General features: G+C 44.6%; 8 protein-coding genes across 18 annotated transcripts; 3 read left to right on the top strand and 5 right to left on the bottom strand.

Moving 5' to 3' along the window:
- The first annotated feature begins 302 nt into the window (after window positions 1–302).
- Window positions 303–11,122, top strand: lig (ubiquitin-associated protein-like lingerer). Of its 9 annotated transcripts, none has more exons than XM_017169720.3 (15): window positions 303–413; window positions 2,156–2,579; window positions 2,637–2,814; window positions 3,005–4,395; window positions 4,469–4,896; window positions 5,197–5,307; window positions 5,436–5,540; window positions 5,663–5,769; window positions 5,862–6,409; window positions 7,739–7,873; window positions 7,944–8,069; window positions 8,145–8,399; window positions 8,600–8,755; window positions 9,530–9,562; window positions 9,981–11,122. In XM_017169720.3, the coding sequence occupies exons 2-15, from the start codon at window positions 2,184–2,186 to the stop codon at window positions 10,077–10,079; spliced, it is 4,068 nt and encodes a 1,355-aa protein (XP_017025209.1). In that variant the 5' UTR covers window positions 303–413; window positions 2,156–2,183; the 3' UTR covers window positions 10,080–11,122. The 9 variants fall into 9 exon arrangements, with proteins under 9 accessions (XP_017025209.1, XP_070140230.1, XP_017025216.1 ...); XM_070284129.1 differs by having other exon boundaries at window positions 5,364–5,540; window positions 5,862–6,313; window positions 8,142–8,399; XM_070284125.1 differs by having other exon boundaries at window positions 304–413; window positions 5,364–5,540; window positions 8,142–8,393.
- A 183-nt stretch (window positions 11,123–11,305) lies between these two features.
- Window positions 11,306–12,141, bottom strand: Vps28 (vacuolar protein sorting 28). Its single transcript, XM_017169787.2, has one exon. It carries the CDS (start codon window positions 12,021–12,023, stop codon window positions 11,391–11,393), a length of 633 nt encoding a protein of 210 aa, XP_017025276.1. The 5' UTR covers window positions 12,024–12,141; the 3' UTR covers window positions 11,306–11,390.
- A 502-nt stretch (window positions 12,142–12,643) lies between these two features.
- On the top strand, window positions 12,644–21,560 carry sut2 (sugar transporter 2). Of its 2 annotated transcripts, none has more exons than XM_070284130.1 (5): window positions 12,644–12,763; window positions 19,804–20,087; window positions 20,164–20,764; window positions 20,819–21,140; window positions 21,208–21,560. In XM_070284130.1, exons 1-5 carry the CDS (start codon window positions 12,734–12,736, stop codon window positions 21,459–21,461), a joined length of 1,491 nt encoding a protein of 496 aa, XP_070140231.1. In that variant the 5' UTR covers window positions 12,644–12,733; the 3' UTR covers window positions 21,462–21,560. The 2 variants fall into 2 exon arrangements, with proteins under 2 accessions (XP_070140231.1, XP_017025000.1); XM_017169511.2 differs by lacking the exon at window positions 12,644–12,763 and adding an exon at window positions 19,650–19,697.
- Window positions 12,719–19,296, top strand: sut1 (sugar transporter 1). 2 transcript variants are annotated; one of them, XM_017169783.3, is made up of 7 exons: window positions 12,719–12,763; window positions 16,635–16,739; window positions 16,799–16,959; window positions 17,343–17,937; window positions 17,997–18,209; window positions 18,278–18,380; window positions 18,585–19,296. In XM_017169783.3, the coding sequence occupies exons 1-7, from the start codon at window positions 12,734–12,736 to the stop codon at window positions 18,836–18,838; spliced, it is 1,461 nt and encodes a 486-aa protein (XP_017025272.1). In that variant the 5' UTR covers window positions 12,719–12,733; the 3' UTR covers window positions 18,839–19,296. The 2 variants fall into 2 exon arrangements, with proteins under 2 accessions (XP_017025272.1, XP_017025271.1); XM_017169782.2 differs by lacking the exon at window positions 12,719–12,763 and adding an exon at window positions 15,202–15,584.
- Window positions 12,778–14,650, bottom strand: slv (sugar transporter SWEET1). The gene is made up of 5 exons (XM_017169785.3): window positions 14,472–14,650; window positions 14,309–14,386; window positions 13,413–13,642; window positions 13,164–13,339; window positions 12,778–13,098 (listed from the first exon to the last, which is right to left on the bottom strand). The coding sequence occupies exons 1-5, from the start codon at window positions 14,546–14,548 to the stop codon at window positions 12,979–12,981; spliced, it is 681 nt and encodes a 226-aa protein (XP_017025274.1). The 5' UTR covers window positions 14,549–14,650; the 3' UTR covers window positions 12,778–12,978.
- A 560-nt stretch (window positions 21,561–22,120) lies between the features above and the next one.
- On the bottom strand, window positions 22,121–22,943 carry LOC108076669 (uncharacterized). Its single transcript, XM_017169600.3, has 4 exons — window positions 22,776–22,943; window positions 22,549–22,628; window positions 22,355–22,493; window positions 22,121–22,301 (listed from the first exon to the last, which is right to left on the bottom strand). Exons 1-4 carry the CDS (start codon window positions 22,906–22,908, stop codon window positions 22,186–22,188), a joined length of 468 nt encoding a protein of 155 aa, XP_017025089.1. The 5' UTR covers window positions 22,909–22,943; the 3' UTR covers window positions 22,121–22,185.
- An 846-nt stretch (window positions 22,944–23,789) lies between these two features.
- On the bottom strand, window positions 23,790–24,613 carry LOC108076804 (uncharacterized). The gene is made up of 4 exons (XM_017169830.3): window positions 24,453–24,613; window positions 24,297–24,376; window positions 24,104–24,239; window positions 23,790–24,025 (listed from the first exon to the last, which is right to left on the bottom strand). The coding sequence occupies exons 1-4, from the start codon at window positions 24,553–24,555 to the stop codon at window positions 23,910–23,912; spliced, it is 435 nt and encodes a 144-aa protein (XP_017025319.1). The 5' UTR covers window positions 24,556–24,613; the 3' UTR covers window positions 23,790–23,909.
- Window positions 24,614–25,221: 608 nt separating this feature from the next.
- On the bottom strand, window positions 25,222–27,606 carry LOC108076803 (calcineurin subunit B type 2). The gene is made up of 4 exons (XM_017169829.3): window positions 27,352–27,606; window positions 27,073–27,112; window positions 26,217–26,515; window positions 25,222–26,143 (listed from the first exon to the last, which is right to left on the bottom strand). Exons 1-4 carry the CDS (start codon window positions 27,352–27,354, stop codon window positions 25,973–25,975), a joined length of 513 nt encoding a protein of 170 aa, XP_017025318.1. The 5' UTR covers window positions 27,355–27,606; the 3' UTR covers window positions 25,222–25,972.
- Window positions 27,607–27,609: the final 3 nt, after the last annotated feature.

Raw genomic sequence — 27,609 nt, 5'->3', positions numbered from 1 at the left:
TATTTTATTATTTTTGTTTGTTTTGGACGCTCAGTGTGACTGCAAGCTGACCTAATAAAAATGTTGCCTGGTCCTCAAAAATATACCAAAATATACCGCGCCCTATTTTGCACACATTTGATCTGGCACTTTTGGTCGCTGGGACCGAAAAGTCTGGCAACGCTGGTCGTTCGTGCCGCGGCGTTGCCAGACTTTTCGGTCCCAGCGACCAAAAGTGCCAGACTTTTCGGTCCCAGCGACCAAAAGTGCCAGATCGTCGGTATAGACTTAATTTTGACATTTTACTTTAAAATTCAGAGTGACCAAGGGGAAAATATCAAAAAACATCAAATAAAAATATCGCGCCTTCGGTATTTGGGCAAAAATAATTCAACAGCCCTACTAATAAGTGCGTTTTCTCGGCGCATTTGCAGGTATTGTGTGTGGCTCCGTTTTAAAATTTGTTTACCCGATAAGGAGCTGTGATACCCGGCCAATGTGATTGTCAAAGTGTAGCTAAAGTACCCGACCACACGTGTGCAGTGTTTTCGAAAGGCTGGAAGACGATTTTGCAGCGCAAAACTTTGTTGAAAATTCAATAGTGACCGCTGTCTGGAGCGGCAGAGTCGCCGTCAACTTGGTCCCCTTGGTTTACATAAGAGCGAAAGAGTCGGCTAGAGTGTGTTCGCAGAAATGGCGTCGAGTATGTGCACATGGCTGGCGCTGGCTGATTATAATATTTAACTTATAATTTCCGCGAGCGCTGCCAACTGCAACTCGAGATGCGTTGGCCCTCGATGCATGCCCGGTGACGAAATTGGTTTGTCTCCGGCGGGGCGTACATTTCGTTTTTCGGCGCAGTGTACACCACTTTGTCCGGTTTTTCATTCCGCTTTGTGCGCTTTATTCGGTTTCAATGCCCTCGCGTTCAGTGTTGCCAAGTGCCGAAGCGTGCGTGTCTAGTGATGTGTGCTTCCTGAATCCTGCCGGGAATGTGTGTTTTCCGCGGATATTTCCTGATTGATATTTCCCCCACTTTCTAGGCACATGAATAAAATCATTAAGTGATTGCATTGTTGGTTAATTTATTAGCCTTGCGAATTGCCGTTCGCATCTCTCGCACCTGGCAACACTGACCGCTGGCCGCGCCGCGGTGGTGCGAGGGAGACGCCGCTACGGCCGATGCAGAAGAGCGAGCACAAAAGCGAAAGCAGAAAACCGAAGCGAGGAGGCCAAGGAGTTTGTAAATCAATTTTTGTGTATGCCAGTCCTCATAATTCCCGTTGCAACTGAAATTGGGTGCTCTCCTGGTCCCACTGGGGCAATATCCATATCTGGAGCACAGGGCTTGGCGGACGTGCGAAATTTAATGTAAAAAAGTAAATGCGGTGGCGCGGCGTGTGCATGTGTGCGCAGAGTCTGTGTGTGTGTGTGCATGAATAATGTATGAGAAGGCGTTATTCACGGTAGAAGCTGATAAAACTGTTTTGACAACAAAATTGAGTGATTCAGATGCACTTGGTATCGGGGTCGCTCGCTGTCGCCCCCCTCCCTCCACCGTTCTGTCTCTCTCTCATCCCCTTTGGAAAAACGGCGACTGACGTTTTCGGCTTGGAAGCGTGCCTTCCTCTCCGTCCCACTCCCGTTACCTGTTTTGCCCGTACATTTTCCGCCTCCTCGCCACCCCGTTTGCACTAATTTTGTTATTTCTGAATGCTGGCTTTGTTTGTGCGTGTGCCGCTCTCTGTCTGTCTCTCTTAGTCGCCCTCCCGGTCTCGCATTCCGCTGGCGTGTGTCAGTGTGAGCGTGTTTGTTCACGTTCTTTCATTCTCTTTTATTAAATGTACATTGAACTCTCATCATTGCCAGCTTTTCTTTGCTGCTCTCTTTGGCCACTTGTTTTGCAATATTCACACGCACATTTTCGTTAATGAAATCTGTTTGCATAGCGGCGTCTTCCCAGGGATATTTTTAATGCTAATATCGTTATGATTTATTTAGAAACTTCCTGAATTGCCAAAGATCTAAAAGATTCTGATTTGGAATTGGATACCTTGGGGATTCCTATCCAATTCAGTCACCGTTGGGATTTGGATATTATCAGTCAGAGTCAAAGTAAAACTTTCCATACGAGCGATAGATTGATTTCGAATCTACCTTTCTCCGTTAATTTCAGCTAATTTGTATATACAGTGTACATAGAGATGAGCACACAAACTCGTTCAGGCGGCGGAGGAGGCGGCGGCCACACCCGCAACCAGAAAAAGTCAAATGCCAGCAACTCCGGCGGCGGAGGAGGAGGCTCCGGCACCGGCCACCATGATGCAGTCTCACATGCGGCGGCCGCCGGCAAGAAGGGCGGCGGCCTTGATGTCAGCAAGACAGACAAGCCAGAGAAGGCCCAGCCGAAGGCCACCACCGAACAGTTGCGCATTGCCCAGATCACCAATAGCACCACAGAGGATCCGCAGATCAAAGAGAAGGTGACCCTTCTTCTGACCATGACCCAACGTTCCGAGGAGGAGGTCTGCTGCGCCCTCAACGAGTGCGACTATGACCTAGAGGCAGCGGCCAACTTCTTGATCGAGGAGCTACCGCAGGTTAGTAGCAGACTAATATTCCAGCTCTTCAATTACTAAAGTGAATCCTTTTTGCAGGGCGCCTTTGCCAAGTACGAGAAGAAACGCAAGAACAAGGCTGCAAATGCCCCGGGCGATGGCGCCACTGGTGACGGAGATTGGGCCGATGGCAATGCGAATGCGGACAAGCGAGAAAAGTCGCGTAACCGCAGCTCAAATCGCGGCGGCGGACGCGGCTCCAGCGACAGTCGTGGCTGTAAGATACTTTTTAAAATACAAAGCTTAAATTAATAAATAAGGAATCAGGTTTACAAATAGGGTATTAAGTAGGACATTAATATATGTTTTACTTAATAAGGACACACTCTATATTCATCAGAGCTTTCATTGAGTATTAAGGCTTCTCTAATCCCATTCTAATCCTGTTCTTATACTTTACGTTACAGGGCGGGGAAGAGAGACCCGCGAGAACGAGCGCAATCAGCGCGAATCTCGGGAACCTCGATCCGGAGGCGACCGCGGCGATGACCGGGCCAACGACAACTACCGCGGGCAGCGGAACGGCGGCGGACGCAACGGACCCGGCGCCCTGGGCAGTGGACGCGGTGGTGGTTTCATCTCTCGCTCTGGCCGTGGTGGTGGTCGCATGGGCGCACGCAGCGGTGGCCCGCGTGGCGATCGCATCGGAGGCCCGGGCGGCGGTGGTTACGGACCCGGTCGCAGTGGCAACGCCAACGACGACCATCACGAAGTGGAGCTGTGGGACAACACCATTGCCCAGAACGCCGAGAAGCAGCAGCAGGCCCATGACGACGCCTGGGGCGATTGGAACAACGAGGAGTACGAAGGGTCGCTAAAGGACAGCAAGGTGTTTACCACCAGCAACTTGGCCACACAAACGGCCGCCAGCGTGGTGAGCGGTGCGGGAACGAGTGCTGGTGCCGACAGCTCGTTGCCGGCGCCTCCGGGTCTCGAACACCATCTGGTGCAGCAGGGATCATCTCATCTGGATGAGGGTTCCAGCAGCGGACCAACAGCGGGCACACCGCCGGCAACGCTCTCCAGCTCGGCGACTACGCCGCTGCTGCAGTACAGCGCAGCGGTCAGTAATCCACCGCCGCAGCTGCAGGCTCAGAGTACGCAGGCGGGAGCGGGAACGCCAGCAAGCGCAACTGCCGGCGGGGGAGCTGGTAATACTTCGTCCTCGTTTGGATCCGCCACCCCCGACACATTCTCGAGCGCCGCCTCTGCAGCCGCCACACTGGTGCAGCAAGCGCAGCAGCAGCAACTTCAGCAGCAGCAGACGACGCCTATCAAGCCATCGGCTACGCTGTCGGCCGAGCAATCTCAGTATTTCAACTCGCTGTCCAGCCAGGGCGCTAGCCCAGGATCTGCAGCGGTGCAGCCCGCACCAGCGGGTTATACGCAAAATCCAGTGGCCGCCTACTCGCAGACCAGTACCAGTGTTGGTGTGAGCCAGTATCCCAGCACGTATGCGAATGTGTTTGCCTCTGGAACGGCAGCAGGAGCAGCTGGGGAGCAGTCGCAGCAGCAGCCGGTGCGAAGGGCGCGTGTGAAGCTACCGCCACCCTCAAAGATCCCGGCCAGCGCTGTGGAAATGCCTGGAGACAATGCGCTGAATAACATTGGCTATCTGGACGTGCAGTTCGGTGCTCTGGATTTTGGAACTGACGATGGTTTCGATGCCGTCCCAGAGAAGGTTGGGGCGGGCTACAGCATCGACAGTCAGCAGCAACAGCAGCAGCAGGACGACTACCAGAGTAAATCCCAGCAGCAACAATCTGCGTTGACAGCGGGTCTGCAAAGTTCACAGATCGTAAGTACCCACCGTAGTCCCTTTGCTGGATATATAAGTTACTTAACAGCAAATCCACGAAACTCACTTGCAGGGCGATGCATTGAGTGCAGCGGCGGGCTATGCGAGTCGTTCGACGGCGCAGCAGCAAGGCGGCAGCTCGTCCGCCGCCACGAATGCGCTCGATCAGTTGGCCAAGAACGATCCCTATGGACAGGCCGGCGGCACCGGTAGTGCCTATCACCAGAACGCATACCAGACCAGCGGAGGAGCAGGCAAGGCGTCCAGCGGCTATCCTACGACGGCGTCTGCTGGCTACAGCAGCTCCAGCTACGCGAATGTTCAGAGCTCGGTGGGCAGTTACCAACAGCAGGGTTACGGCTATCAGCCCAGTGCGGTGAACTCCTATCAGCAGCAACAGGCGGGCGCCGGAGCGCAGAGTGGGGCCACAGGCGCGGGCGTAGCAGGTGCAGCGACGCAAAACATTCCGGTTGGTGGCAGCAGCAGTCAAAACAGCACAAGGTGCGTACCAAGTTCACCCGGGCTCATCTCTAATTCCTTTAATATTTGATTTCATATTGTTATTCGTGATTACTTAAGAATTTTCCCAGCCTCGAGATACCGAAACTATTGATTCATTCCCTTAACGTTGTTTTTTTTTTGTTGTATGTGTAATCCGCCTAACAATTTCCGCACCAACTGAACAAAAGCTAATCTTGATTTTTTTGTTACTGTTTCTCTTCTCTCCTAACCACACGTTCACTGCTCGCTCATGCCCCTTTAAAACAAATTCAATCCATCATCGCTTTCCGCACTTAACAGCGGCAATGCGAGCTCTGCCTACCTCACCTCCGGCTATTCGACACCACAAAGTGCTTACCAGTCCAGCCAGAATGTCTATGGCAACACGGGAGGACTGTCCAATAGCAGCGGGTAAGTAGAATCTGCCACGGTCTCACATCCGTAATCCCCGTTTCCCTGGCGAGAAGCTCCCTTAGCTATCCCTTAATTTACATTGGAATGGTTCCATTATGGTTAATTCCGGATTCTTGCCCGTTCAGGTTCGCTGGCAGTGCGAGCAACGCGTCCTCGCAGTACGCCAGCTTCAGTGCCAGCGCCAAGCTCAAGGATGCGACAGCCACCAGTGGCGCCGCGCACTATGACAGGTAAGAGCTCGTTCCCAGCTCTGCATGCCGCCGTTGCTCCTCCTCCTCCCAAGATCCCTCTGACTAATCCTCCGTAGCGATAAACTCCGGTAGAATATTAATCCTACATATTCATATTTCAGTGTCTCCACCAGCAGCGGCGTAAGCAGCAGCAGCGGAAGCACTGGTAACGGTGCGGCGGGAACGGTCAGCGGACAGCCAGGTGCTAACCAAGCGGTCGTTTCGAACAGTAAGTAATCGTATAATTATTTTAGATAAATTATTATTTATATTATTTATTTATAATACTAATCCCATCTCTTGTGTCCTCCCTTTTAACAGACAACAACGTGAGCAGCAGCTCGGCTAGCAATGTGACGGCAGGCGTTGCCAGCGGCAACGTGGGCGGTGTGATCAGCCAGAGCGGCGTAAGTAGCAGCGGCGTCGGTGTGGCCGGTGGCAGCGGAAGTGCGGCCAACGTCGTCGGTGTGAATGTTAACAGCAGCAGCAACAACGCCGGCTCTGTGGGAGCAGCGGCAGCCGTAGTCGCCGCCCAAACGGCTGCGGGCACCACCGCCGCGGTGCTGGCCTCGCTGACCAACAAGAACATCAGCAGCAGCAGCAACAGCAGCGGCAGTGGTGGCAGCGTCGCCACAACGGCGGGTAGCGCCGGCGGTGCAGGTGCGGGAGCTGGCACTGGCGGCGGCGTGGGCGGCGCATCGGGTGCTGGTGGTGCTGGTAGTGGTGGTGGCAGTGGCAGCGGCAGCGGCTTGGTGCCCACCAACATCCAAATGGTTAGTCAATATATTCAGACTGGATTGCCATACTATCAGCAACCAGTGTATTCCTACGAGGAATTACAAATGATGCAACAGAGAGTGCCACATGTGGTGAGTTCATGGAGAAAAGCAAAAGCAAATACCAAAAAAACCAAACTACTACAAATTGCAACCGACCAATCAAAATCAAATCAAATCAATCAACCGAACCGTCTCTAATCAATCAGTAACCTCGTATCAGTATCCTTCCACATAATGTTTAATACAACGTTTTCGCCTCAAGTCAAGTCCAAATTCCATATACGCATACGCATACACGCATCCCAGCACGTCGCCTCCCGCTGCTCTCTCAGGCAGGCGCCAGTTCTGATCCTGGCCTGACCTAGTTGCGGGTCCGGTTCAGATTCGAGCACCGGATGGCGGCCCTTCCACCCTTCTAACCGTTACTCAGCGTGTATTTTACTAGAAAAAAAATAATGATAATGATCATCGCGATGTCTATATGTCTGTGTCTGTCTTGTGTGCGTTTTTATAATTGTGTAATTTCAAGCTCACACGCCTTCTCTCATCATCCTGTACTTTAATTTCGTAATGCCATCCGTATCCGCTTCCAGTTTCCATCCACATTCCACATCCCTGGCATACAATATATATACATCATCAACCATAACAAAAATAAATAAAAACATCCACATTGCTTATCATCCTGGCTCTGCTTTACACTCCACTCCAAAATTACCCAAAAACTAATCCGTTTCTATTTATTTCCTATTTAGACAAACTTTTTATTTATCGAATTTTAATATAACAAAACATGCATATTTAAAGTTAAAATATCAATTCTTAAGAGAAAATATTTAAACATTTTCATTCAATCTTTTCTTTTTACGTATCATATTTAAGACATACATTAAACTAAATAATAATTTTATGGTTATTTTTAATTAAAAAAAGGTTTTCGATATGATATATCCGTCAAATCATCGAAATAAATTTGATTTGAATTTTAAATATACAAAAATATTGGATTTAACGTTAAAATATTGATTTGAAAAAATATTCTAAACATGTTACTTCATTTATTTGGATTTTTTTTTTAATGTTTCTCATATATATTAATCTGATCTGACTTCCCTACTTCCTCGCTATGCGTTCCTGACTAACACATTTCCTGACATTCAATTTCCTAACCATTATTACTTTTCATGTTCCTTTTTTTCGTCTAACCATACATTTCGACAAGTGTATATATGTACATAAATGATCACAGCATTAAAGTAAACATTTATGATTTCGTTTAGAATCTGTGGACTCCCAGCTTTGCCCGACGTTGCGAAGCTAAAAATGTCTGGCCAAGCTGGGTGCCTGTCATTATCATTTAACACACACGACCTGCGCTCTAGATGATCGCTTATTTATGATTCGGGTTCTTCTTTGCAGCAGGGATATTACGACCTAAACTATCCACCAGCCAGTTTAGGCACCGGTCGTGACAACCTCGGCTCTGTGGCCTACTCTACAATGACTGATGGACGATTCGCCCGCACTGACAATAACTCCAGTCCGGTTGGCAATGTGAGTTGGGAAATAATGGATAAACCAAATCCTAAGATGTTATTTTATACTTATATATCTTATGACACAGGTATCCAGCACAATGTCACAACAGGCGGGCTCTGGTGCGCCCATGCTGAATGTTCCTTATGCCTACTTTTATGGCGGCAATGTGATGCCCGGTAGTTTCCAATATGGCACGCCCACCATCTATCCAGTAAGGCTCCTGTTACCATACCCTAACCCCATAGCAGTTTGTAATTTGAATCGATTTGATTTGATTGAACAGCAGCAGATACCGGCAGCCAACACTGCCTCCGGTGGACAGTTCCCGAAGCCATCGTACAGCGCTGGCTACGGCTCGACCAGCTACGACACCCTCTCGCAGACCACGCAGGACTACAGCAAGGGCGGCGGCGGCTACTCGTCGAGCGTGAATCAACAGAGCAAAACCCAGACGGTGTCCAATCAGTCGCAGGCAGGCACTGGCTCCGACCTCACCTCGTCCATGTACGGGAAGGGTCATGTGACGCTGAACAAGGTTAATGTACGTATGGTTATAGGCAGGACTGTGAACGTGTAAATCCTAAATAGCCAACCAACCAAGTCGAGTGAAAATTTGTAAAAATATAGCTTATCTTAAAGCTTAACCAGAGTTCACAGTCCTGGTTAGAGTAACCTTTCTCTTTCCCAATTTCCAAGTAGACAATCGAACCAATGTTTCATCTTTCGTTTTGTTTCCTGCAGTCGTACGAGAAGCAGAGCTTCCACTCTGGAACTCCGCCACCATTCAACATGGCGAACACTCAGACAGCTGGCGGCACTTCGGCCCAGCCGTACGGCATGTTCTTGCCGATGCCACCGACCGGACACCACAACATGATCCATCAGCCCATCCATCAGGTAGAGTCTCAATTACCACACCCGTTTGTTGTTGTAGGGAGAGTGGCGGAGAACCTAGAGGTTCGCAATGTAATTACGAGTGAAGAGCATGTAACATATGAGCCCATTTGGGACAGAAGCACAGAGGAGGATCAGAGGGACGACGGCACCTCTGATGGCGGCGAAGAGTGGGAGCAGCAATTGCACAGCTACGTGCACGACGATATCAGTGGTTTATCGTTCTTTGCCGACTAGAAGGGGTTGGATAGAAATTCGGGGTAGCTTAGGGAAATTCATCGTACATTTCTTTGCACTTTTCACAAATTTTATTTCATCTATTTGTGTATGTTACTTCCAAATTCGCTTTAAACCCACACTTGCATCCATTTCTACACTTGTATTTCTAAGTTGACATTGGTTTCTCTTTCCTTGCCTTAAATCATTATTTTGTTTAAGTAAAAACTGCATAAAGTTGTTAATTTCGCAGCCCAACTAACTATAATTGTACCACTACTAACCCTTGCACAGTAAGACTCACACAAAAGTAATTGTATTTGTGTTTTCTATATTTAAAATGTTGTTATATATTTTTAACCGTAAACATTACTAACTTAAATTCATGCATTTTTCCCACTTTTTTTCCGGGGGAAATATATAGACAAGTACTTAGTAGTTTGTTTTTCGTCAGGGTGGTCGGAGAGACAGTATTAAGAAAAAATGCATGAAACTGTGTTCTATTGTTTGACTCTTTTTCTTTATAATTTCTTTTGATTTATTTATTGGGACAACAATTAGATGGACGGCAGGATTCATAGCTCATCCCGCCGGGTAAGTTCCTTTGTTGTAATCACACGTGTAAGAGTTGCTTAAATTGTTTTTTGCACCACTTTAACCCACCCATTCCCACGCATGACTCCCTCGCCCACATGGTAACCTATCTCACTACATTATTCACACATTCTAGTTCTAAGTTGCATGAATCCCAAAGAAGGAAGCAGTTGTAATCGGGTCGTGCGGTTATCAGAAGCATATCCATTCATGTGGCTTATATTAAATCCTTTATATAAACAGCGAATTTGTGTACATAAATAGATATAACTGCGTGTGCTCCATGTGCTAACCCACATTTTTGTATGTATGGATGGCCGAGTGGAAATACCGAAAGAAGCGGAGGCAGCAGCAAGAGCAGTCGCATTCCATATTTGACACGATCATCACTGATCTCTGTACCGTATCTGTATTTTAGGACTCGAACAGCGCCGGACAGCGTCAGCAGTCGACCAGCCAGTCTAAGTCGGCCGGCAAGCAGGGCTACTCTCCCTCGTACTGGACCGGACAGAACTAGCTTCCGGAGAACACGATCTGGCGGCCCCTGCAGATCGCCCGAGCTGGCGAGCTCTATAGCATTCGCAGCAGCAGCAGCAGCAGTAGCACCACAAACAACACCACAACCACCACCACCACGCCCATTCAGTACATCTACAGCAAGAGTAGCAGCAATCCGAGAACGCAGCCCAACACACTTACCACGCCCACGATAGTGACAACAATAGCAGCCAGCGCCACCACAATTAACACAGATGCCACAACCACCACACCGTCAGTAGCAGCTGCCATATTGACAGCGACATCAGTGCAGTCGGCTGTCCCCAGCAGCCAACTATTGATGCTTGTCAAGGAGCAGCCACAACCACAACAACAACAACAACAACAGCAGCCACTTGCCGCCGACACGGTGAGAAGCGAGAAATCCTCGCCAGCATCGGTGGTGGAGGAGGATTATCTAATATACGAGGATAAGCGATCATACTTTACTTAATAAGAAATGTTTTTACTACGAACGCGCACTGTAAAGGCGCCGCCCAGCAGCGTCCTGACCACGCCTCCCTTCTTCCCCCAACAGCCAGCCTACACACATCGCTCACACACACACACAAATACATATAGCCAGCATGGAGTCTCCCATAACACTGGCCGCAAAGCAAAGAAACAACAAACAAAATGAAACATACAGCAACATCCGCATAAATATACCAAGTACCATTTTCACATTGCATACAAATAAATCTACAAAGATAAAGAGTAACAATTATTAATTATTAAAGGCGTAAAACGATTTAACAGATTTAAGAGCGTAAGAGAGAAAGAAACCGGAATGAGCAGAAAGCGTAAATTAAAAACAAATACAATTATATATATATATTAAAGAATCAACAACAAACAAAAAAGAAAAAAACCACAATGAGAAAACAAAACAAACAAAAATTAATTATTGTAATCGGTTTAAACTTATATGTATAATTATAACCTTAATATTTAAACTAAATACAAAAAAGAAGATACGATTAAATCCAAACAAATGCAAAAAAAAAGAAAAGAGAAATGGAATCACCCGCTGTCTCTTGATTGTTTTTAATTAGCTTGGCTAAGGTTTAATTTTGGAAGTGCTGGAAATGCTGGTTATCGTAAGTTGGTTTGAATCCTTGTGAGCAAAAGGTGCCTGGAAATATTACTGCCTCCAAAGATAAAAGTTGCTTAAACTTTCAACTTCCCTCCAAACCAATCCAATCATTTTTTTGAGTATATATAAAGCTTGTTTAATTCGGAATAAACTATTTAAATTAATGATTACATTTACGCAATGAGAAACTGGCAGCTACTGGCTGTGCAGCAGCTTGTTAAAGTCAGCATAGGCCGACTCTAGATCGAAAAGGAACTGCCGCACCTGACCCTCAGAAAGCTCGTCGGATGCCTGCATCTCGTTGAGACTGCCCAGCCACTTTTCCACCTTCAGCTTGGCGTCAAAGTCCTCCGGAATGAGCGACAGTCGGTTCATGTTGTCAGCGAGGTCCTTGACATCCGGCTGCAGGGCGTCCATTGTGTTGATCTGCAGGCGGAGCTTGTCCATGATCGTGATGAACAGCGACACAATTTCGGCAATGCACTTGGATGTGTTGCCCTTGTCGTCGCGTATGGTGATAGGTCGGTCCTCCTTGATCCGCTCCAGCGCTGCCGGGCAGTCCAGTCGGAACTTCTTGACAAAAGTCTCCACTGTGGGAAACTCGTCGCATTGCACCTGCTTGAAGGCCACCTTGTACTGGACCAGATACTTGGAACAGGCCGCCGTGTATTCCTGCGGCGTAATGCAATCGCGGATGTAGGCCTTCTCCAGCTGCTGGATTGTGTTTATGATTGCGTACAGATCGGCCATGTTGTCGTAACGCTCGCGCTCGCGGGCATTGCGGAACAGCTTCACCTCCTCGTACAGCTCGGGGCTTTGATCCTGCATCCTGGAGTTGGCTTGTTATTACTTTGGTCTTTCAAAGAAAAACAACGAAAATGAATCACAAAAGATTTAGCTGGGCAGTGTGACCGGATGGGTGGGAAATGCCTTATAGTGTGACCTTAGCAAGGCCAGACGGAAAATGGCCTGAAACCTTGCCCAGTGTTGGTAAACTGTCAATACGTACCCGCAGCAGCATTCAAATTCAAATATTTTCAAATAAAAAAACCAAATATTTATGATCCATCTTATCGATATGAGCGAGCATGTTATATATTTTGGTGGTCGCATAAAGATTAGCGCTCTATCTGATTGCAAGTACTAACGGCTAATTCCACGCATTCCGATAAGGAACGCTATTGAATTAAAACAAGCTATATTATTCATTGATTGGATCCGGAATCCGGATCCAGGTCCCTGGCCGCCAAGCCAGCGGCTTCATTAAATCAGAGGTGCCAAACAGCCCCAACACGGTCGCTTAATTTGACTGTTTATGGCTCGGGAATATCAGCATATCAGCTTATCGGTACCATTGACCAGGAAAGTGCACTGGGTTCAATTATTATTGTTAATATTCTCGCATTCAGCAATCCGCTGGCAATCAGTTCACACCTCAGCAAATCGAATTCGCGGCATTTTGCGTGTGTTTATCTGCGGTCAAATCGAAGTTACTTAATCTGCTACATAAACATTTTCGGTGCTTTGGTCAAAACAGGATGGGCGCGACCAGTGATCAGCCCAGTAATGTGAGTACCACCCATTTTTTGTGGCATTTTGCGGGATTTAATAAATATATTACAATAAATATAGGCTTACTATTACGTATGTCTATAGTAAATAAGCTGGGCGTCTATAAAAGCAAGCAGCATGTTCGGCCATAAAAGTTATACTAAAAATTATATATCCTGTATGCGAGACACGCTTGAATACACCAACGCGAGAAATGCGTGAAATCAGTTACCTAAAACGGCACAGCCTGTTCGACAAGCTTGTAGCCATGGCCGGAATAACTCCGCGGCGGGTAGAGAACAAACAGGCCCAACTGCAGCAGCGACAGAATGCAGCCGAGGAAGTTGGGTATCTGGAAAGCAAAGCAAACATTTGCCAATGTCTGTTTGTTTTTCTGTGCCGTGGGAATCCACTCACCTGGATGAATGAGTCCGATATCAGGACACCGTAGATTAGCCACTGCAGACTGACCACAAAGGACATGGCTATCAGTGGCAGGGGCAGGCTCTCCGAGTTCTTGGCCCTTATCACATGCAGCAAGCTGGCGAGCGGGGCGGCAAAGAAGCAAACGGAGACAACGCAGCAAACGATTCCTGCAAGTTGTTAGCAATTTTGTAGGGTAACTTTGTCACGGTAGTTAAACTATTTTGAAGAACGTGCTCATACCTGTGACGTGGATCATTTGATCGCGCTGATCTTCAAGCCCATTGGTGTACCAAATGACTGCAATCAGTACGGTTAGCGCAAAGCCAAACTGCTTGATGAAGGCACGTTTGTTGACGGTGAACACATAGTAGACCAGCGTGTAGACCAGAAAGAGCGTCGATCCGATAATATTGACAAGCACGATGCTCTGCTCGCTGGTTAGGACGCCGTAGCGCAGCCAGAAACTGCAGCTGTACAAATAGCGTTTAAAACAATTGATTTCGTTAAGCGCAAAAACCAAACTTGGTTTACTGCCAACCAGGCAGGCCAAGTTCCCACACAATTAGTTGAATATTTTAGCGCATATAGGATTAACTTTATTGATAATCCGAGAACTAGCTAATAGAATCGATTGATAGGGGAAGAATATAATAATTTAAAATCGATTTCCGTATTTTGTTCTTATCTAATTATAAAGGTAATTGATTAATCAATATCTCAAGGAATTGATTTATTATAAATCAAATATTTGAATCCCATTTTTGGTAGTAAGATTAACTATTTATGAGTTATTTTCCGGAGAAAAGTAAGAAGTTATGAAACAATTTTTTAAAGTTTAAAACTGCCGTATTCGTAACAGATACTTGCTTTTGAAATATCTTCATTTTAATGTATTTAAAAGTTTACAAATTATAATTGACTTAAAACCTTATCAAAACAGATAAGATAAGAAAGATAGTTAAATAAATTATTATAAATTATAAATGAAAACTTTATTTGTTAGATTGCTACTACTGGTAAAGCACATTAGCTTTAGTTACTGATAAACCAAGAAAAAAACTTCACGCCAGGCGCGACCAATTCGAATTTATCTTAGTTTTTGCCAACGTCGGCAGTTTCTACCCAAAAATACTCACGATAAGAAGCCGCAAACGAAAGGAACTCCGGAAGAGTCGCCCGTGCTCTTTTTCTGGATGTACTTTCGGCATATCATGCTGTGGGGATGAGGCGGAGGAGGCAGCAGTTTGTAATTAATTTGATAGTGATTTGGGTGCTCCTGTTGGGGGCGGGACTACTTACGAGCCAGAGAGGAACTGGAAGACGGTGCTGATCACTGCCGTCGTGGACAGCAGCGAGTCGTAGGCCACCGCCGACATAGCGACTTCCTTAGTACGTTTTACTTATGCTAGGCTAAAGTTAAACGACGCTAATACAACGTCAACAAAAAACTGAACAGCTGTCGAGGACTGCACGTAGCGATGACACCGCTGGCTAGAGATGGGCGTGAATCGGCGTTTACCAACACAGAAAAAGAAGGCACGAACAAGAACTGAGGTACGGCAAACAAGCTTCTTGTTTGCTTTTAATTAGATGAGTAAAAAGCCAAGATTTAAAAATGATGAGGATTAGTAATTTTAGCTTTAAAAATTATTTTCTTGCATCGTTTATTATCACGATAATGAGCTCAAAAACAATCGATATCTCGATTACTTGGCGCGACAGTCTCGAAAAGCTTTTGGGAGAGCGCTTTTTCGGCGCCAAACTCTTGCTGCCAAGGGCGTAATCAAATGGGGATTTAAAAGGGTATTACTTAATATATTGACTAATAATTCTAGATACCAATATTTTTAGCTTCTTTGTGGCAATACTAAATAAAAATAAGTTAATATATCTGGAAATATATTGGTATTTTTTAAGTATCCCTAATTTGAGTTCTGGTAAGCCACTGGTTGCCGGCAACCAGAAGGCTATCGCGTGTCGCATGTTCTAGGTCGAAGCTTTTACCAACCAATATTGACGCTCAGCTGCTTTAGTCGTTCTCTCCTGCCGTAACGCTTCGATCCGTGTGCGCCGCTGGCGGTGCGCCGTTTATAAATAATACTTGTAGTTATATTCCAAATTGTTGAATCGGAAATGCAAGAATTAGCATACGTTACTGCGGCACCCGTTACCCAACACTGCACCGCAACGATTACCGCCAATTGTTAACAATTGTTTTTTACATTGTTAACACGCACACGCGCGTTCCTACGAGTGCCTTAAAAAGTGTTCCCTTCCCAAAATAAGCCAAATAAGCAGTACAAAGCAAAGTCCACAATTATGGCCAGTAAAAGCCACCAGGCGGAGGCCCAGCAGTTGTACCCACAGCCCAGCAGAGTGGAACTGCTAACGGCTCAAACGGAACCAAACCAGGTGAGATTTGGGTGGCGGGATTTCAGGTGAGAGAGAGAGCGGGCAAGATCGCCCCGACTACCACCAATCTTGTTGTATCTGCACATGCACCCTGTTCTTTGTTTTCTTTTGATGACGTATTCTCGTTTCTCTCTCCCCCCCGGATGCTGTGTTGTTGTCTTTCTTTTTCTCTGCTCTGCGACACGCATTTTCTTCAAGTATATTTTTATCTCTTTGTTTTTTGTATGTAAATGTTGCTTTTGTAGAACTGTGCAAAGACACATTTATTTTGATGCACATTTGTTTCAAAGTCAAATATACATATATAGTACATAAATTTAAATTACCGCAAATACATAACCACACACACGAGGCACTAGCATATGGTATCTGTAGATACAGTGGAACTCCTTTGTTGACATTGGGCAACATTTAAACAGTTCGTATACTAATTTAAGAACCTAATTTTATTTCATAAATTTCGATTGGAAAAAGATTTAAGGGTTTCTTTACTCAAAACTAAAATTAAAAATATTTTTGATGTGTGTCAGTAATAACTAAATGATTATTTACGCTTTAGCTTCTATACCTTTGACCTTCCATTGTTGCTCTAGTATAGCTTTCAAGTACTTTGGTACGTAGCAGAGCTGTTTTTTAATATATTTATTTTTTTTTGGCAAACAAACGGATCTTCCTGTGTGTTTAATCAGCTGAATTCTCATTCATCGCTTATCAGTTATAAAGAGACACCGCCCCGAGGGCGACGGTTCATTAGGGGGGGTGCACTGCCTATAAATAGTAATCCGTATAATCGCCGCAGCTGATCCGTAATGGTCCCGAAAAGAAATGGAAAGTTTTGCCCTTGGGTCAAGATTAGCCATAATTAGCGCCAATTATACAGATTAGAACAATGCGGCGGGCTTATAAATCAGAAAGGTACCGATAACGAATTTCAAAATGACCCCATACAATGACGCACTGAATCGCCGCTTTTCACACAACTATAGCACGTTTAAGGGAACTGTTTTTCTTGGCATTATCATTAACTATATATTATTCATGTATTTGCAGAAACCGCGATGGGGCAAACTCCTGTTGCTGGTGGCCCTAGCAACCACATTTGGCGGTGCGGTATCCACCGGTTACTGCATTGGCGTTATCAATGCCCCCTCAAAGGTGAGATATTAACGATGGACGATTTAACAGCAAACAAAAACCGAACACTATCTTTACAGCTCATGAAGGTCTGGTGTAATCAAACGCTGCACGAGAACTACGGCAGCAACCTGAGTGTGAGCGGACTGGACCTTCTGTGGTCGTGCATTGTTTCTGTGTTCCTGGTCGGAGGCGCCATCGGATCGCTGGGCGGAGCTGGAGCGGCCAACAAGTTTGGCAGGTATTTTATGTAGCTATTAATCAATGCGATAAGCCCCAATAGATTTCTTGGAGTGTTTTTTAATCCACCGCCTAATTCGCATATCACAGGAAGCCATTTAGAAGTGGCCGCCAGCAGGGGTATTATGCCATAATAATCAATTACAGTATGGCTACTTAAGATATTGCTTTAGAAACAAGAACGGAAGCTAAGGCAAGCCGAAGTTTGTATACCCTTGCAATTGATTTATTAGAAAGTGTAAATATATTTCGATTTTTATTTTTATTTTCGACAATTTAAACTTCATTTCTCTGCTGGCACACTCACAGTATAACAAAACTTACCCCACACTTGATTTGTTGTTCAGTTCTACATACATTATTATACATTATGTTCCTTTTCAGAAAAGCATGCTTCCTCATCTGCGGAGCCCTTTTCACTGTGGGTGCTGTGCTCTTCTTCTTCTGCCGTGCCGCCAACTCGGTGGAGATGCTGGTCATAGGCCGCTTCATTGTGGGCCTGGCTTCCGGTCTTGTAACCGCCACACTGCCCATGTACCTGTCCGAGGTGGCTCCTCAGGCCCTTCGGGGCACCCTGGGCGTCTTCTGTGCTGTCGGCGTGACCGGAGGAGTGGTCGTTGGTCAGGTTTGCAGTCTGGCAGACGTCTTTGGCACTGAGGAACTCTGGCACTATGCGTTGACCGCTTACATGGGTTTAATCCTAGTATGCTATCTGCCATCGTACCTGTTCCCTGAAAGCCCCAAGTTCCTGTATATCGTGAAGGGAAATCGGGCAGCTGCCAAGCGAGAACTTCAGCGACTGCGAGGCAAGGATGCGGAGGATCTGATTGCTCAAGAGATTGCTGAGATGGAGGCAGAGGCCAATGCCAAGGTGCAGACGAGCAGCTTCTGTGATGTGCTGCGTGATCCTCGCCTCACGTTGCCACTAATTATTGTCTGCTGCTTCCACGGTGGCCAGCAACTGTCGGGCATTAATGCGGTTAGTACTGGATGCAGCTTCATACATCAGGCTAAACCTAATGGAGTGGTTTTTTTCAGATATTTTACTACTCTGTGAGCATCTTTGAAAAGGCCGGCTTGTCCACTGAAAACGCGCAGTGGGCCAATTTGGGCGCTGGATGCCTAAATTTGTGCATTTCACTGCTAGGACCCTTGCTGATGGCCTACTGCAATAGGCGAACCCTGATGATGTTCTCCTGCGCCCTCTGCTCTGTCTTCCTGTTCACCATTGCCTTTGTCCTGTTTTATATTGTAAGTCGACCCCTGAAGGTCTTGATCTTAGTCATTTTGTCCAACTAATGTGTATTGTTTATTACTAGGACTATGTCAGCTGGTTTGCCATTGCCTGCATCGTCTGCATTATGGGCTACATATTCTTCTATCAATTCGGGCTGGGTCCCATTCCCTACTTCATTGGCTCAGGTAATTTGAGGATCCGGTAATTATTGGCATTCCCTAGCTGCTCGAATTTCGAAGAACTGGGTCTGCAATTGGAGTCTATTTAAAGTTCATTGGCTCCCCACATCAGATACGTTTCCAGACACAGCGTCGTGGATTGCTGACGCAATTTAGGTTTATTTTTAGCCACCAAACTGATTCAATTCGATTGTATTTTATAATTTGTAGAACTTTTCGAGGTGGCCCCCCGCTCCGTGGCCATGTCGATGGGCAGTCTGGCCTCGTGGACGTGCAATTTCATAATTGGCATCTCGTTTCCCCTCCTACAGAATGCTTGGGGCGCCTTTGTCTTTCTGCCCTTCTCCATTACCTGCGTTTTACTGTGTTTGCTGACGAAATTCTACCTGCCGGAAACGCACGGACGCGATCCATCCGAGGTGGCGCCCCTCGTATCGAAGGGCTTCCGCTCCAAGGTCAAATGAGAGCTTGGCTAACACAGGCTAACCCATTGGCTATTATCTTACAATTAGGTTTAAGGGTGGTAATAGGTTTTAAGCAGAAAGTCTCGTCCAGTACATAAGTGCCTTGGTCGACAATAAGTCGGTAGTGAATTTGCTCAATGACCGGCCAAACTATAATTGTACTCGTAAGTTTTTTGTACAAACCAATAATAAATGAGGAACTGGAATACAACTTAGGTTAAGACACCCTGTAAAAAGCTTTCAGCGCTTCGACTTCTTATCAAGCTGCACAAGTTCAATTAAAATGCCTGGAGGAGGACGGAGCGCCAACTAATACTCGGTTAATTAGATTTATTGTTGTACGAAGAGTTTGGCAGAGGCGCAGATATCTTGCTGAATGCCCTTCCGTTTCCATTGAGATATAATGGAACAAACTTATGTTAATATTTTGCAAAATATATATTAAAGTTGGGATATAACTGATTGTTTAAAAACCTGTTTCATTTTCAATAACAAACCTTCAAGATCAAGTTTGAATTGGGTGCATAGAGTATAGAGGTGTTTGTGTACTCTCCCGGCTAGTAGTTAGTGCAAACAAACGCACCCGTGTCGATGATAAGAAAACAAGCAGTCAGTCGTGAGACAAAAGACGCTAAATTTATCTACGACGATGACGGGTTCTGTGCTGTAACCGTGTATTCCGTGCCCTGGGCAAGCATAGCGAAAATGTGTGTTGTGTTTCTGATTGATAGACAAGCTAGGGGGGATGAGTCAACGGAGCTCGCTGTCTGTAAGTTGCCCGGATGCGAATCACTTTCGGTTTGGCTCTTGATGTGCCAGCTTCGTACCGCATCGCGCCGTCGCCATGGTTGTTATTATGGTGATTTCCCGCTTTCTCCCTTAAGCCGGCGGCGAGTTTGTCGCTTAAGTCTTTCGTTTTCGCCGTTCTAATCTCGGGTTTATCCCGTTGTTCCGTCTCGTTGCAGCACGTGACCCCGCCCAGGGTCAGCGGCTGGACACCGCTTCTGCTGCTCATCTGCCTGACCGTAACGCTGGGCACCACGGTTCCGGTGGGCTACTTCTTTGGCGTGCTCAATGCGCCGGCCGAGATCATTAAAAAGTGGTGCCAGGACATCTTGGCAACCGAATACGATACGATTGTCACCGCCAGCCAGCTGGACATCCTGTGGACGAGCATTGTGTCCATCTATTTAATAGGTGGTATCTGTGGTTCCTGTTTCAGTGCTTTGTGCAGCGACAAATACGGACGGTGAGGAGTCCTTCCAACTTAAATTGTTATCAAGGAATTAAAAAAAAATATATATTATCTTAATTAATAATTCCAGTAAGGGCTGCCTGATGATCAGCTGCATACTGCTCGTGATCTCCGGCATCCTCTTCACTTGGTGCCGTGCCGCTAAATCTCTAGAGATGCTGATGGTGGGCCGTTTCCTGGGCGGCATTGCATCGGCTTTGATTTTCACCGCCCAGCCCATGTATCTGCTGGAAGCGGCTCCCTCGGAGCTCAGCGGCAGTGTTGGTGTCTTCACCTGCATCGGTGTAACTGGAGGAATCCTACTGGCCCAGGTGTTAACCTTGTCACATCTGTTGGGCAACGATCGGCTGTGGCCCTACGCCCTTAGTTTCTACAGTCTCCTAGTTATGACGTCGCTCCTGCTCATGTGGTGGTTTCCGGAAAGTCCTCGCTGGCTCTACCTGCACAAGAAAGATGCCGCCGCCAGTGAACGGGCTCTGCAACATTTGCGAGGGAAATACGCTGAGGAAGAGGTGCAGCGGGAAATGCTCGAGATGAAGGCTACCTTGGAGGCCAAGGCCAGTGCGAAGGCCAGCTCTCTTTGCTCGGTCCTGAGAGACAGGGAGCTATGGCTGCCTCTACTGCTGGTTTGCTCCTTTCAGGCCACCCAGCAGCTCAGTGGAATCAATGCAGTGAGTCATAATCTAATCTTCATATATTGAACTTAGTTATCCTTTTCCATTCAGATATTCTTCTATTCGCTGGCCATTCTAACTGATGCGGGGTTCTCGTCGGGAGCAGCCACTTGGTTGAATCTGGGAATCGGAGGCTTTAACATGTGCACTTCACTTCTGGGACCGCTGCTCATCAGCCGGTTTCCCCGTCGTCCGCTTATGATGATCTCCTGCTCCATTTGTGCCCTCGCCCTGTTTGCCATGTCCTTTGGTCTTTTCTATCTGGAGAGTTCGGAGAGCACAGTGCTGGCCTACTTCTGCGCCTCCTTCATTCTCACGTTTATCCTGGGATTCCAGCTGGGTCTGGGTCCCATTGCTTACTTCATTGGCTCTGGTTTGTATAGGAAATATTATTTTTTTTTTATTCAACATTAATAATGTAATTAATTTTATTCGCTTAGAGCTGCTAGAGGACTCTCCTCGCCCCGTGGCCATGTCAATGGGCAGCTTGTTCTCCTGGATAGGCAACTTTCTGGTGGGCATGTGCTTTCCCCTGCTGCAGAGTGTCTGGAGCTCCTTTGCCTTCGTTCCTTGCATGTGTGTCTGCCTCTACTGCCTGCTGCTCACCTGGCGTTATCTTCCGGAGACCCGCGGTCGAGAGCCCAAGGATGTCAAGCCGCTCATGAGCCAGGGGCTCTCTTCCAAACGGCGATGAGAAAATTCAATTTTTCATTATGAAAATTTATTTAACATAAAAACAAGAAGCCAAAGTATGTAAACCCTTACAGTTTACTAACATTAAAATTGCTATAACAATTAAGAAAACTGGTTATCCTTCACTGGAAGCCCACATGGAGCGTTAAATTAAAAGACAGAAGTTAATGAGTAAATTCCATCATTTAACTTTTATTTATAAATTAAAGCCCAAAAGTCTGCTTCAAAGTGAGACATTCCCTCCTGAAAGCCCCATTTGCTTTATCTGTCATCGCCTCCCATGGGGAATGGTCATCGGTAGTTTCTGCATCTGGCTGCCCAACTTCTTACCAAGCATGCTCTTTTCCATCCTGATTTCGGTGATTGAAACATTTGCCTTAAAATGCTAAAAGCTTCTTCCTTACGTGTCTCTACCGGAAACCAAAAGCAATGAAAACAAATGGAGAATAGCTTCAAATCCAAGATCAAGGAGTCTTGAGCTTTCGTTTCAAGTATTCCAAAGAATCCAAAAGTCATTTAAAATAAGATTAATTGTACACTTGTGGCCTATATTTATGACGTCAACATGCGTACATAAACTACAATATGTATATGTAGATGCTTATTTCTCGACGATAAAGAAATTTTTATTTTGCTTTTATCAGCAAACAAATTCTCCTGTACCATTAGTGGTTTTTTATTCATATTTATTTTGGCAAGACTTATAGGAACTTTATATTATATACTTAAAAATGACTAATATAATTCTTTTTGTCGGGCAAAATGCTATATACTGGCGGCTCGTCCTTGCGCATCCTGTTGAATTCCTTTTGCACGGAGTAAAAGGCGCAACTCAGATAAACTAAATATTTATAAAGTAATTTTTAGAAAAATTAAATAAGGAAAAGCTCTTACCTGTAAATGGGAACACCATCGCTGGAATAAAGATCCAGGAGCGTAGATTCGTGGTCAGCAGATGAATGGTCAAGTAAAGCATTAGATAGAAGAAGAATCCTGTGGTAATCATCCATGGCACAAAGAATTTGTAATTTTGCTATAATTGGAATTTAATATAAATGTACTATCGAAAACCCATGAATTTCTCTCACCTTAAAAGCACCAATAAGTAAGGACAAGCTGCCAAAAATTTGCAAAGCAGAAATGTGTATCCCAAGATCGTACAGTGAACCTAAGAATAACGAAATAATTACATATCAATCAGGCGATTCAGTTCCCTAGAAATTCTGTAAAATGTGTATACATAGCTGCATTTAAATTTGTTTCATATCTCGTATAGTTCGACAGCTATGTATATAAGTTTGAATTTCATGTTTACCTTTCTTCGAAACATAGGGATAGTGCCTACTTCTCCAGAAATAGTCGTCCATAAAAGCCAAATAGGTAATGGCAAAAGCTATGGACAAGATGCCAGTGCAGATAATGCCTCCTTTGGTGTCCAGCTTCAGCATTTTTGCGAGTTTTTAGAGAACCTTGCTGTAGGAGAATTATTTCACAACTGATCCCTGTTGAGAATGCAAAACTCACAATAATACATATATTTTGTGTGTGAGATGGGGATGGATCCAGAAATATCTGGAAGAGAGAAAAAGCCTCTCTCTTGTGGTTCTCTCCCTCTCTCAGCCAACGAGCTTTTTTCCTCCTAGTAGCCTTTGTGCTCATGCGTAGCTTACTTGCTTGCTGATAAGCCGCTTATAAGTCAGGGGTTCTTTTTCAAACGGCGATGAGAGAATTCAGCTTAACATTATAAAAGTTAAATTAAAATAAAAACCAAGACAAAGTAGTTAAACCCTTACAGTTTACTAACATTATAATTGTTATAACAATTAAGAAAACTGGTTATCCTTCACTGGAAGCCCACATGGAGCGTTAAATTAAAAGACAGAAGTTAATGAGTAAATTCCATCATTTAACTTTTATTTATAAATTAAAGCCCAAAAGTCTGCTTCAAAGTGAGACATTCCCTCCTGAAAGCCCCATTTGCTTTATCTGTCATCGCCTCCCATGGGGAATGGTCATCGGTAGTTTCTGCAACTTGCTGGCTAGCTTCCTGTTAAGCATCCCCTCCAGATTTTGCTGATTTGTCCATTTTCCCTTCTTATATGCGCCTTGGCATGCTTTTATTTCTGATCACGTGTCGCTTTTGGAGACTAGAAATAGCAATCCCAAAGAAGTGGTGCCTCTCATGGAGAATGGATTCAAATCCAAGATCAAGTAGTTATGGAGTTTCGTTACAAGTATTCCAACGAATTCAAAACCCATTGGAAACAAAATTAATTGTAAACTTGTGGCCTACATTTATGACGTCAAAATGCGAACGTAAACCACAATATAGATGCTTATTTCTCGATGATAAAGAAGCTTTTATTTTGCTTTTATCTAATCAGCAAACAAATTCTCCCTCACCCTTGTTGGTTTTTTATATGAATCTTTATACATATTACAAATATACTTAAATATGACTAATATAATCCTTTTTATCGTTCAAATTGGTATATGCTGGCGGCTCCTCCTTGCGCATCCTGTCGAATGCCTTTTGCACCGAGTACAAAGCGCAACTCAGATAAACTAAGAATAGACAATATAGAGTTATATGTAGATTTAGAAAGTAATTTTTAGGAAAATTAAACAAGGAAGAGCTCTTACCTGTAAATGGCAACGCCATCACTGGAACAAAGATCCAGTGGCCATTCATGGTCAGCAGAACAATGGTCAAGTAAACCATTAGATACAAGAAGAATCCTGTGGTAATCATCCAGGGCACAAAGCATTTGTAATTTTGCTAAAAATGGATTATAAGATAAACAATCGATAAGGGAAAAATATAAATGTTTCTCACCTTAAAAGCTCCAATAAGCAAGCACAAGCTGCCCAAAATTTGCAGAGAAGAAATGTGTATCCCAAGATCGTACAGACCATCTAAGAATAACGAAATAATTACAAATTAATCAGGCAAGGCAGTTCATCAGCAATTCCTCAAATTGTGTATATATACTTCTCCAGAAATAGTCGTCCATAAGAACCAAATAGGTAATGGCAAAGGCTATGGACAAAATGCCTGTACAGATGATGCCTCCTTTGGTGTCCAGCTTCAGCATTTTGGCGAGTTTTTTAGAGAACCTGGCTGTACGAGTAATATTTCACAACTGAATGCGTGTTAATCGGCGATGCACAAGCTTTTTCCGACGACGCTTTGGTTTATCTTATCTGACTGATGTCGTGGTCTCTCTCCCGGAATCGACCGCATTGGAAAGGAAAACCTTTGTATGTTTTGTGTATAAGTATATTTTTATTAAAGGATTTGCTTTTTATTGCTTCGACAGTTTGGCCAACAAAGCTTTTTTAGCAACGAGGTACCACCAGCTTGTTGGCTCCTTTCTTTTGTTTTTACAATGAGTAACGATTTTGAGTCGATTATTTGTTTGGATAATGCAATGGAATTGATTAGCTAACAAATTGAGTGGCGAGTGCAAAAATTTGTTAATTGTAAAATTTGTAACATGCATTATATTATTGTTTGCTTTCTCTTGCACTTTTAACTAGTATCTTTAAGTATAAAAAAATGTTATTGCAATAATCGCATGGCATTGCTTCATATGTATTGATGTATGTATAATTATTCGATTTCGCTTGATAATTCGTAAAATGTAGCGTATTTTAGATAATTTCTCGAGGCATAATTCTGTGTGAGAATTAGTTAATATAATTTAAGTTAAGTTGCGTTAGATTTTGGGTAAGGTAGAGTTAAAAAACTAGCAAACGAATGTTGCTCCTTTCGCCGATTTTCTTGTTTGATTCTTTTTTTTTTTAAGTTAGTCAAGATATATAAAAATACGTAGATTATAACATTCGATTAGTACAAGTAGTATGTATAAATATATAAAAAGTACACAACGTGTAAATAAGACTAAGTCAATAGAGGAGAGCTCCTTCGGGCAGGTTGCATAGCCGACCGCCCCTTATGCTTGCGTCCTTTCTCATCATTTTTCGTTTTTTGTTTTGTTTTTGGCAAAATCACAGGAGAATTAGAAATAATTAACGTAAACTACGGACACCTCAATGGGATAGTGTGCGCTTAAGACGGGGGAAAACGTCGGTGAAAGTGGAAAACTTTCAGTTGCCGATTCGAAAGAGCGTTGGTTCAACTTGGGTTGCTTTATTTTGCCTTCACTTGCATTGCTGTATTATCGTTTTAGTTTTAGTTTTGATTTGAAGGGGTTTTGAATTCATTAAGTGTATATTTGTATAATAAATTATGACTATATATGCAAGTATATAAGAAGTAAGTAGGAGGCGCATTATTCCACTTTTCAACTTAGGATAACAATATTTTTTCTCGCGACTGACTGACTGACGAACTGGCTCGCTAACGGCTCTTATAACAATATTCAACTAGAGAATCGCTGATCAAAAAAATAGTAATCATAATAATAGTAGTGATAATCGAAGGATGCAGACGCATGTACAAAAGAATAAATAAAATCGCGTATAAAAAGGATCTGCGGTTAACCTATTTTAGACGTCGACAACCATCTTCTTGTGTATGTCCGTGTTGCCGACCACCGAGCAGAACTCATCGAACGAGATCTTCCCATCTTCGTCCTTGTCCGCAAATCCGATCGTCTTGTCCACAATTTGCTGCAGTTGGGTTTCCTTCAGATTATTGCCCACCATCATCTTTAACACCTGCACAAAGACACAGAAGAAAAAGGAAGTTATTGGTAGGTATTCTTCCACACTTATACCGTGTTGAGCTTGCCTGAAACAGTTCGCCGTTGGAAATGTAGCCGTCATTGTCCATGTCATAGATTCGGAAAGCGAAGCGAAGCTTCGACAGCTTGTCGCCCTTGACGCTGAACTGTGAGACGCCCTGAATGAACTCCTTGAAGTCCACCTCGCCGTTACCATCGGCGTCGAAAATGTCAATCACGCGCTGCACCAGCGGATTCTGTTGCAGCTCCGGCAGCGACATAAACTCGTCAACGCTCAGCGCTCCCGAGTTGTCCAGGTCCAGTTTCCGGAAGCGTTTTCCCAATCGCCGGATCTCATCCGCGTCGACTGATGGAAAAGATGGAGAAAATACATACATAAATATATTAACACTAAAAATCGGCAGCAAATGTATTTTTGTTAAATAAATTGCAAAAATGTAAACCTTTTATTTAAAATAATATAAAATATAAGCTTTGTTAGGCAATAAACATTTATGATTTAAGGATGTAAAATGCCACTGTCAGATTGCCAGAGTCTTGGCTATATTTTATTTTTAGAGACAGGTTGTCTGTCGATCATCACAGACGAACAAAGGGTGACAAAAACCCACATTCTAGAATGCCAATTTCGAAATAAACAAAACCAAGAGGAAGAAACTAAGGCCTCGTGATCTCTGACTGCAGTATCGGGAATATTGAGTTGGGAATTCGAAGCCAAATACGTTGTAAATGGAATTTTAAAGCGCCACGTTTCGTTTACATTCCGTCTCTGCCTATTTTATACGCTTATGTACATTTAGTCGCATGTACACATGTATGTATGTATGTATGCGCTGTTGTTTGCATATTCATAAACAGCTGCCTTTGCGTCCAAATGACATTGGCTGAAAAAATCGTACTTACAATTGGAACACATTTCCATGGGCAGTGATGTTTCATTTCCCTGCAAGGCAAGACGTAGAAGTTATTTTAGAAAAATTCCCAATTATTATCGCAGCAGCAAGTGCAAGGCTAGGCGGAGGGTGGTGGGGGGATGTGAAAATTGGCGAATATTCGCCTTTATAGGGGGCAAACTCTCACTCTCTTTTTCGCATTCCGCCTTGTAACCCCACCATGGCCACACTTTCCCCGCCCCTGCTCCCTTGCACTTGGTCTTCTCGTGTTTTGGTGGCATTTTATTACCATTTTGGTTTTGCCTTTTGTGGTTCTCCTTGGTGCTATCTATAGTACAAGTAAATTTGAGTTTTTGCACTGCTCTGCTCTTGCTCTCGCCGTCGCTGTTCCGCTCTTTTCCGTTACGATCAGAAGCTTAAAGGTGTCCTGCACATGCTAGAGGGGTTTTTGGGCGATGAATAACGGTTTTATTGTGGATATCCTCAATTCTTTATATTTTATTGTGCATGAGTTTTCCACTACAGCTCAGTGTTGCCAGATGCAAAT

This window comes from Drosophila kikkawai, chromosome 2R (genome assembly GCF_030179895.1).
Source record: "Drosophila kikkawai strain 14028-0561.14 chromosome 2R, DkikHiC1v2, whole genome shotgun sequence".
In the NCBI taxonomy this organism is placed as follows: Eukaryota; Metazoa; Arthropoda; class Insecta; order Diptera; family Drosophilidae; genus Drosophila; species Drosophila kikkawai.
Note: the sequence above shows the minus strand (reverse complement) of the source record. Positions and strands in the feature narration are given on the sequence as shown.

Bases quoted from the DNA above. Each gene is read 5' to 3' on its own strand.
- sut1 (XM_017169782.2), top strand. From the start codon at position 15,492: ATGGCCAGTAAAAGCCACCAGGCGGAGGCCCAGCAGTTGTACCCACAG. The intron at 16,960-17,342 runs GTATTTTATGTA...GTTCCTTTTCAG, and splicing joins GCGGCCAACAAGTTTGGCAG to AAAAGCATGCTTCCTCATCT. The intron at 18,381-18,584 runs GTAATTTGAGGA...TATAATTTGTAG, and splicing joins TCCCTACTTCATTGGCTCAG to AACTTTTCGAGGTGGCCCCC.
- sut2 (XM_070284130.1), top strand. From the start codon at position 12,734: ATGGGCGCGACCAGTGATCAGCCCAGTAAT. The intron at 20,088-20,163 runs GTGAGGAGTCCT...TAATAATTCCAG, and splicing joins TGCAGCGACAAATACGGACG to TAAGGGCTGCCTGATGATCA. The intron at 21,141-21,207 runs GTTTGTATAGGA...TTATTCGCTTAG, and splicing joins TGCTTACTTCATTGGCTCTG to AGCTGCTAGAGGACTCTCCT.
- lig (XM_070284124.1), top strand. From the start codon at position 2,184: ATGAGCACACAAACTCGTTCAGGCGGCGGAGGAGGCGGCGGCCACACC. The intron at 4,897-5,196 runs GTGCGTACCAAG...CGCACTTAACAG, and splicing joins AGCAGTCAAAACAGCACAAG to CGGCAATGCGAGCTCTGCCT. The intron at 7,874-7,943 runs GTGAGTTGGGAA...CTTATGACACAG, and splicing joins ACTCCAGTCCGGTTGGCAAT to GTATCCAGCACAATGTCACA.
- Vps28 (XM_017169787.2), bottom strand. From the start codon at position 12,023: ATGCAGGATCAAAGCCCCGAGCTGTACGAGGAGGTGAAGCTGTTCCGC.
- LOC108076804 (XM_017169830.3), bottom strand. From the start codon at position 24,555: ATGCTGAAGCTGGACACCAAAGGAGGCATCATCTGTACAGGCATTTTG. The intron at 24,240-24,296 runs GTGAGAAACATT...ATCCATTTTTAG, and splicing joins TGCTTATTGGAGCTTTTAAG to CAAAATTACAAATGCTTTGT. The intron at 24,026-24,103 runs GTAAGAGCTCTT...GTCTATTCTTAG, and splicing joins GATGGCGTTGCCATTTACAG to TTTATCTGAGTTGCGCTTTG.
- LOC108076669 (XM_017169600.3), bottom strand. From the start codon at position 22,908: ATGCTGAAGCTGGACACCAAAGGAGGCATTATCTGCACTGGCATCTTG. The intron at 22,629-22,775 runs GTAAACATGAAA...CGTTATTCTTAG, and splicing joins TCCCTATGTTTCGAAGAAAG to GTTCACTGTACGATCTTGGG. The intron at 22,494-22,548 runs GTGAGAGAAATT...TTCCAATTATAG, and splicing joins TACTTATTGGTGCTTTTAAG to CAAAATTACAAATTCTTTGT.
- slv (XM_017169785.3), bottom strand. From the start codon at position 14,548: ATGTCGGCGGTGGCCTACGACTCGCTGCTGTCCACGACGGCAGTGATC. The intron at 14,387-14,471 runs GTAAGTAGTCCC...TCATCCCCACAG, and splicing joins TTCCAGTTCCTCTCTGGCTC to CATGATATGCCGAAAGTACA. The intron at 13,099-13,163 runs GTGAGTGGATTC...TTTGCTTTCCAG, and splicing joins TATCGGACTCATTCATCCAG to ATACCCAACTTCCTCGGCTG.
- LOC108076803 (XM_017169829.3), bottom strand. The intron at 26,516-27,072 runs GTAAGTACGATT...CTTTTCCATCAG, and splicing joins CATGGAAATGTGTTCCAATT to TCGACGCGGATGAGATCCGG. The intron at 26,144-26,216 runs GCAAGCTCAACA...GTCTTTGTGCAG, and splicing joins CCAACGGCGAACTGTTTCAG to GTGTTAAAGATGATGGTGGG.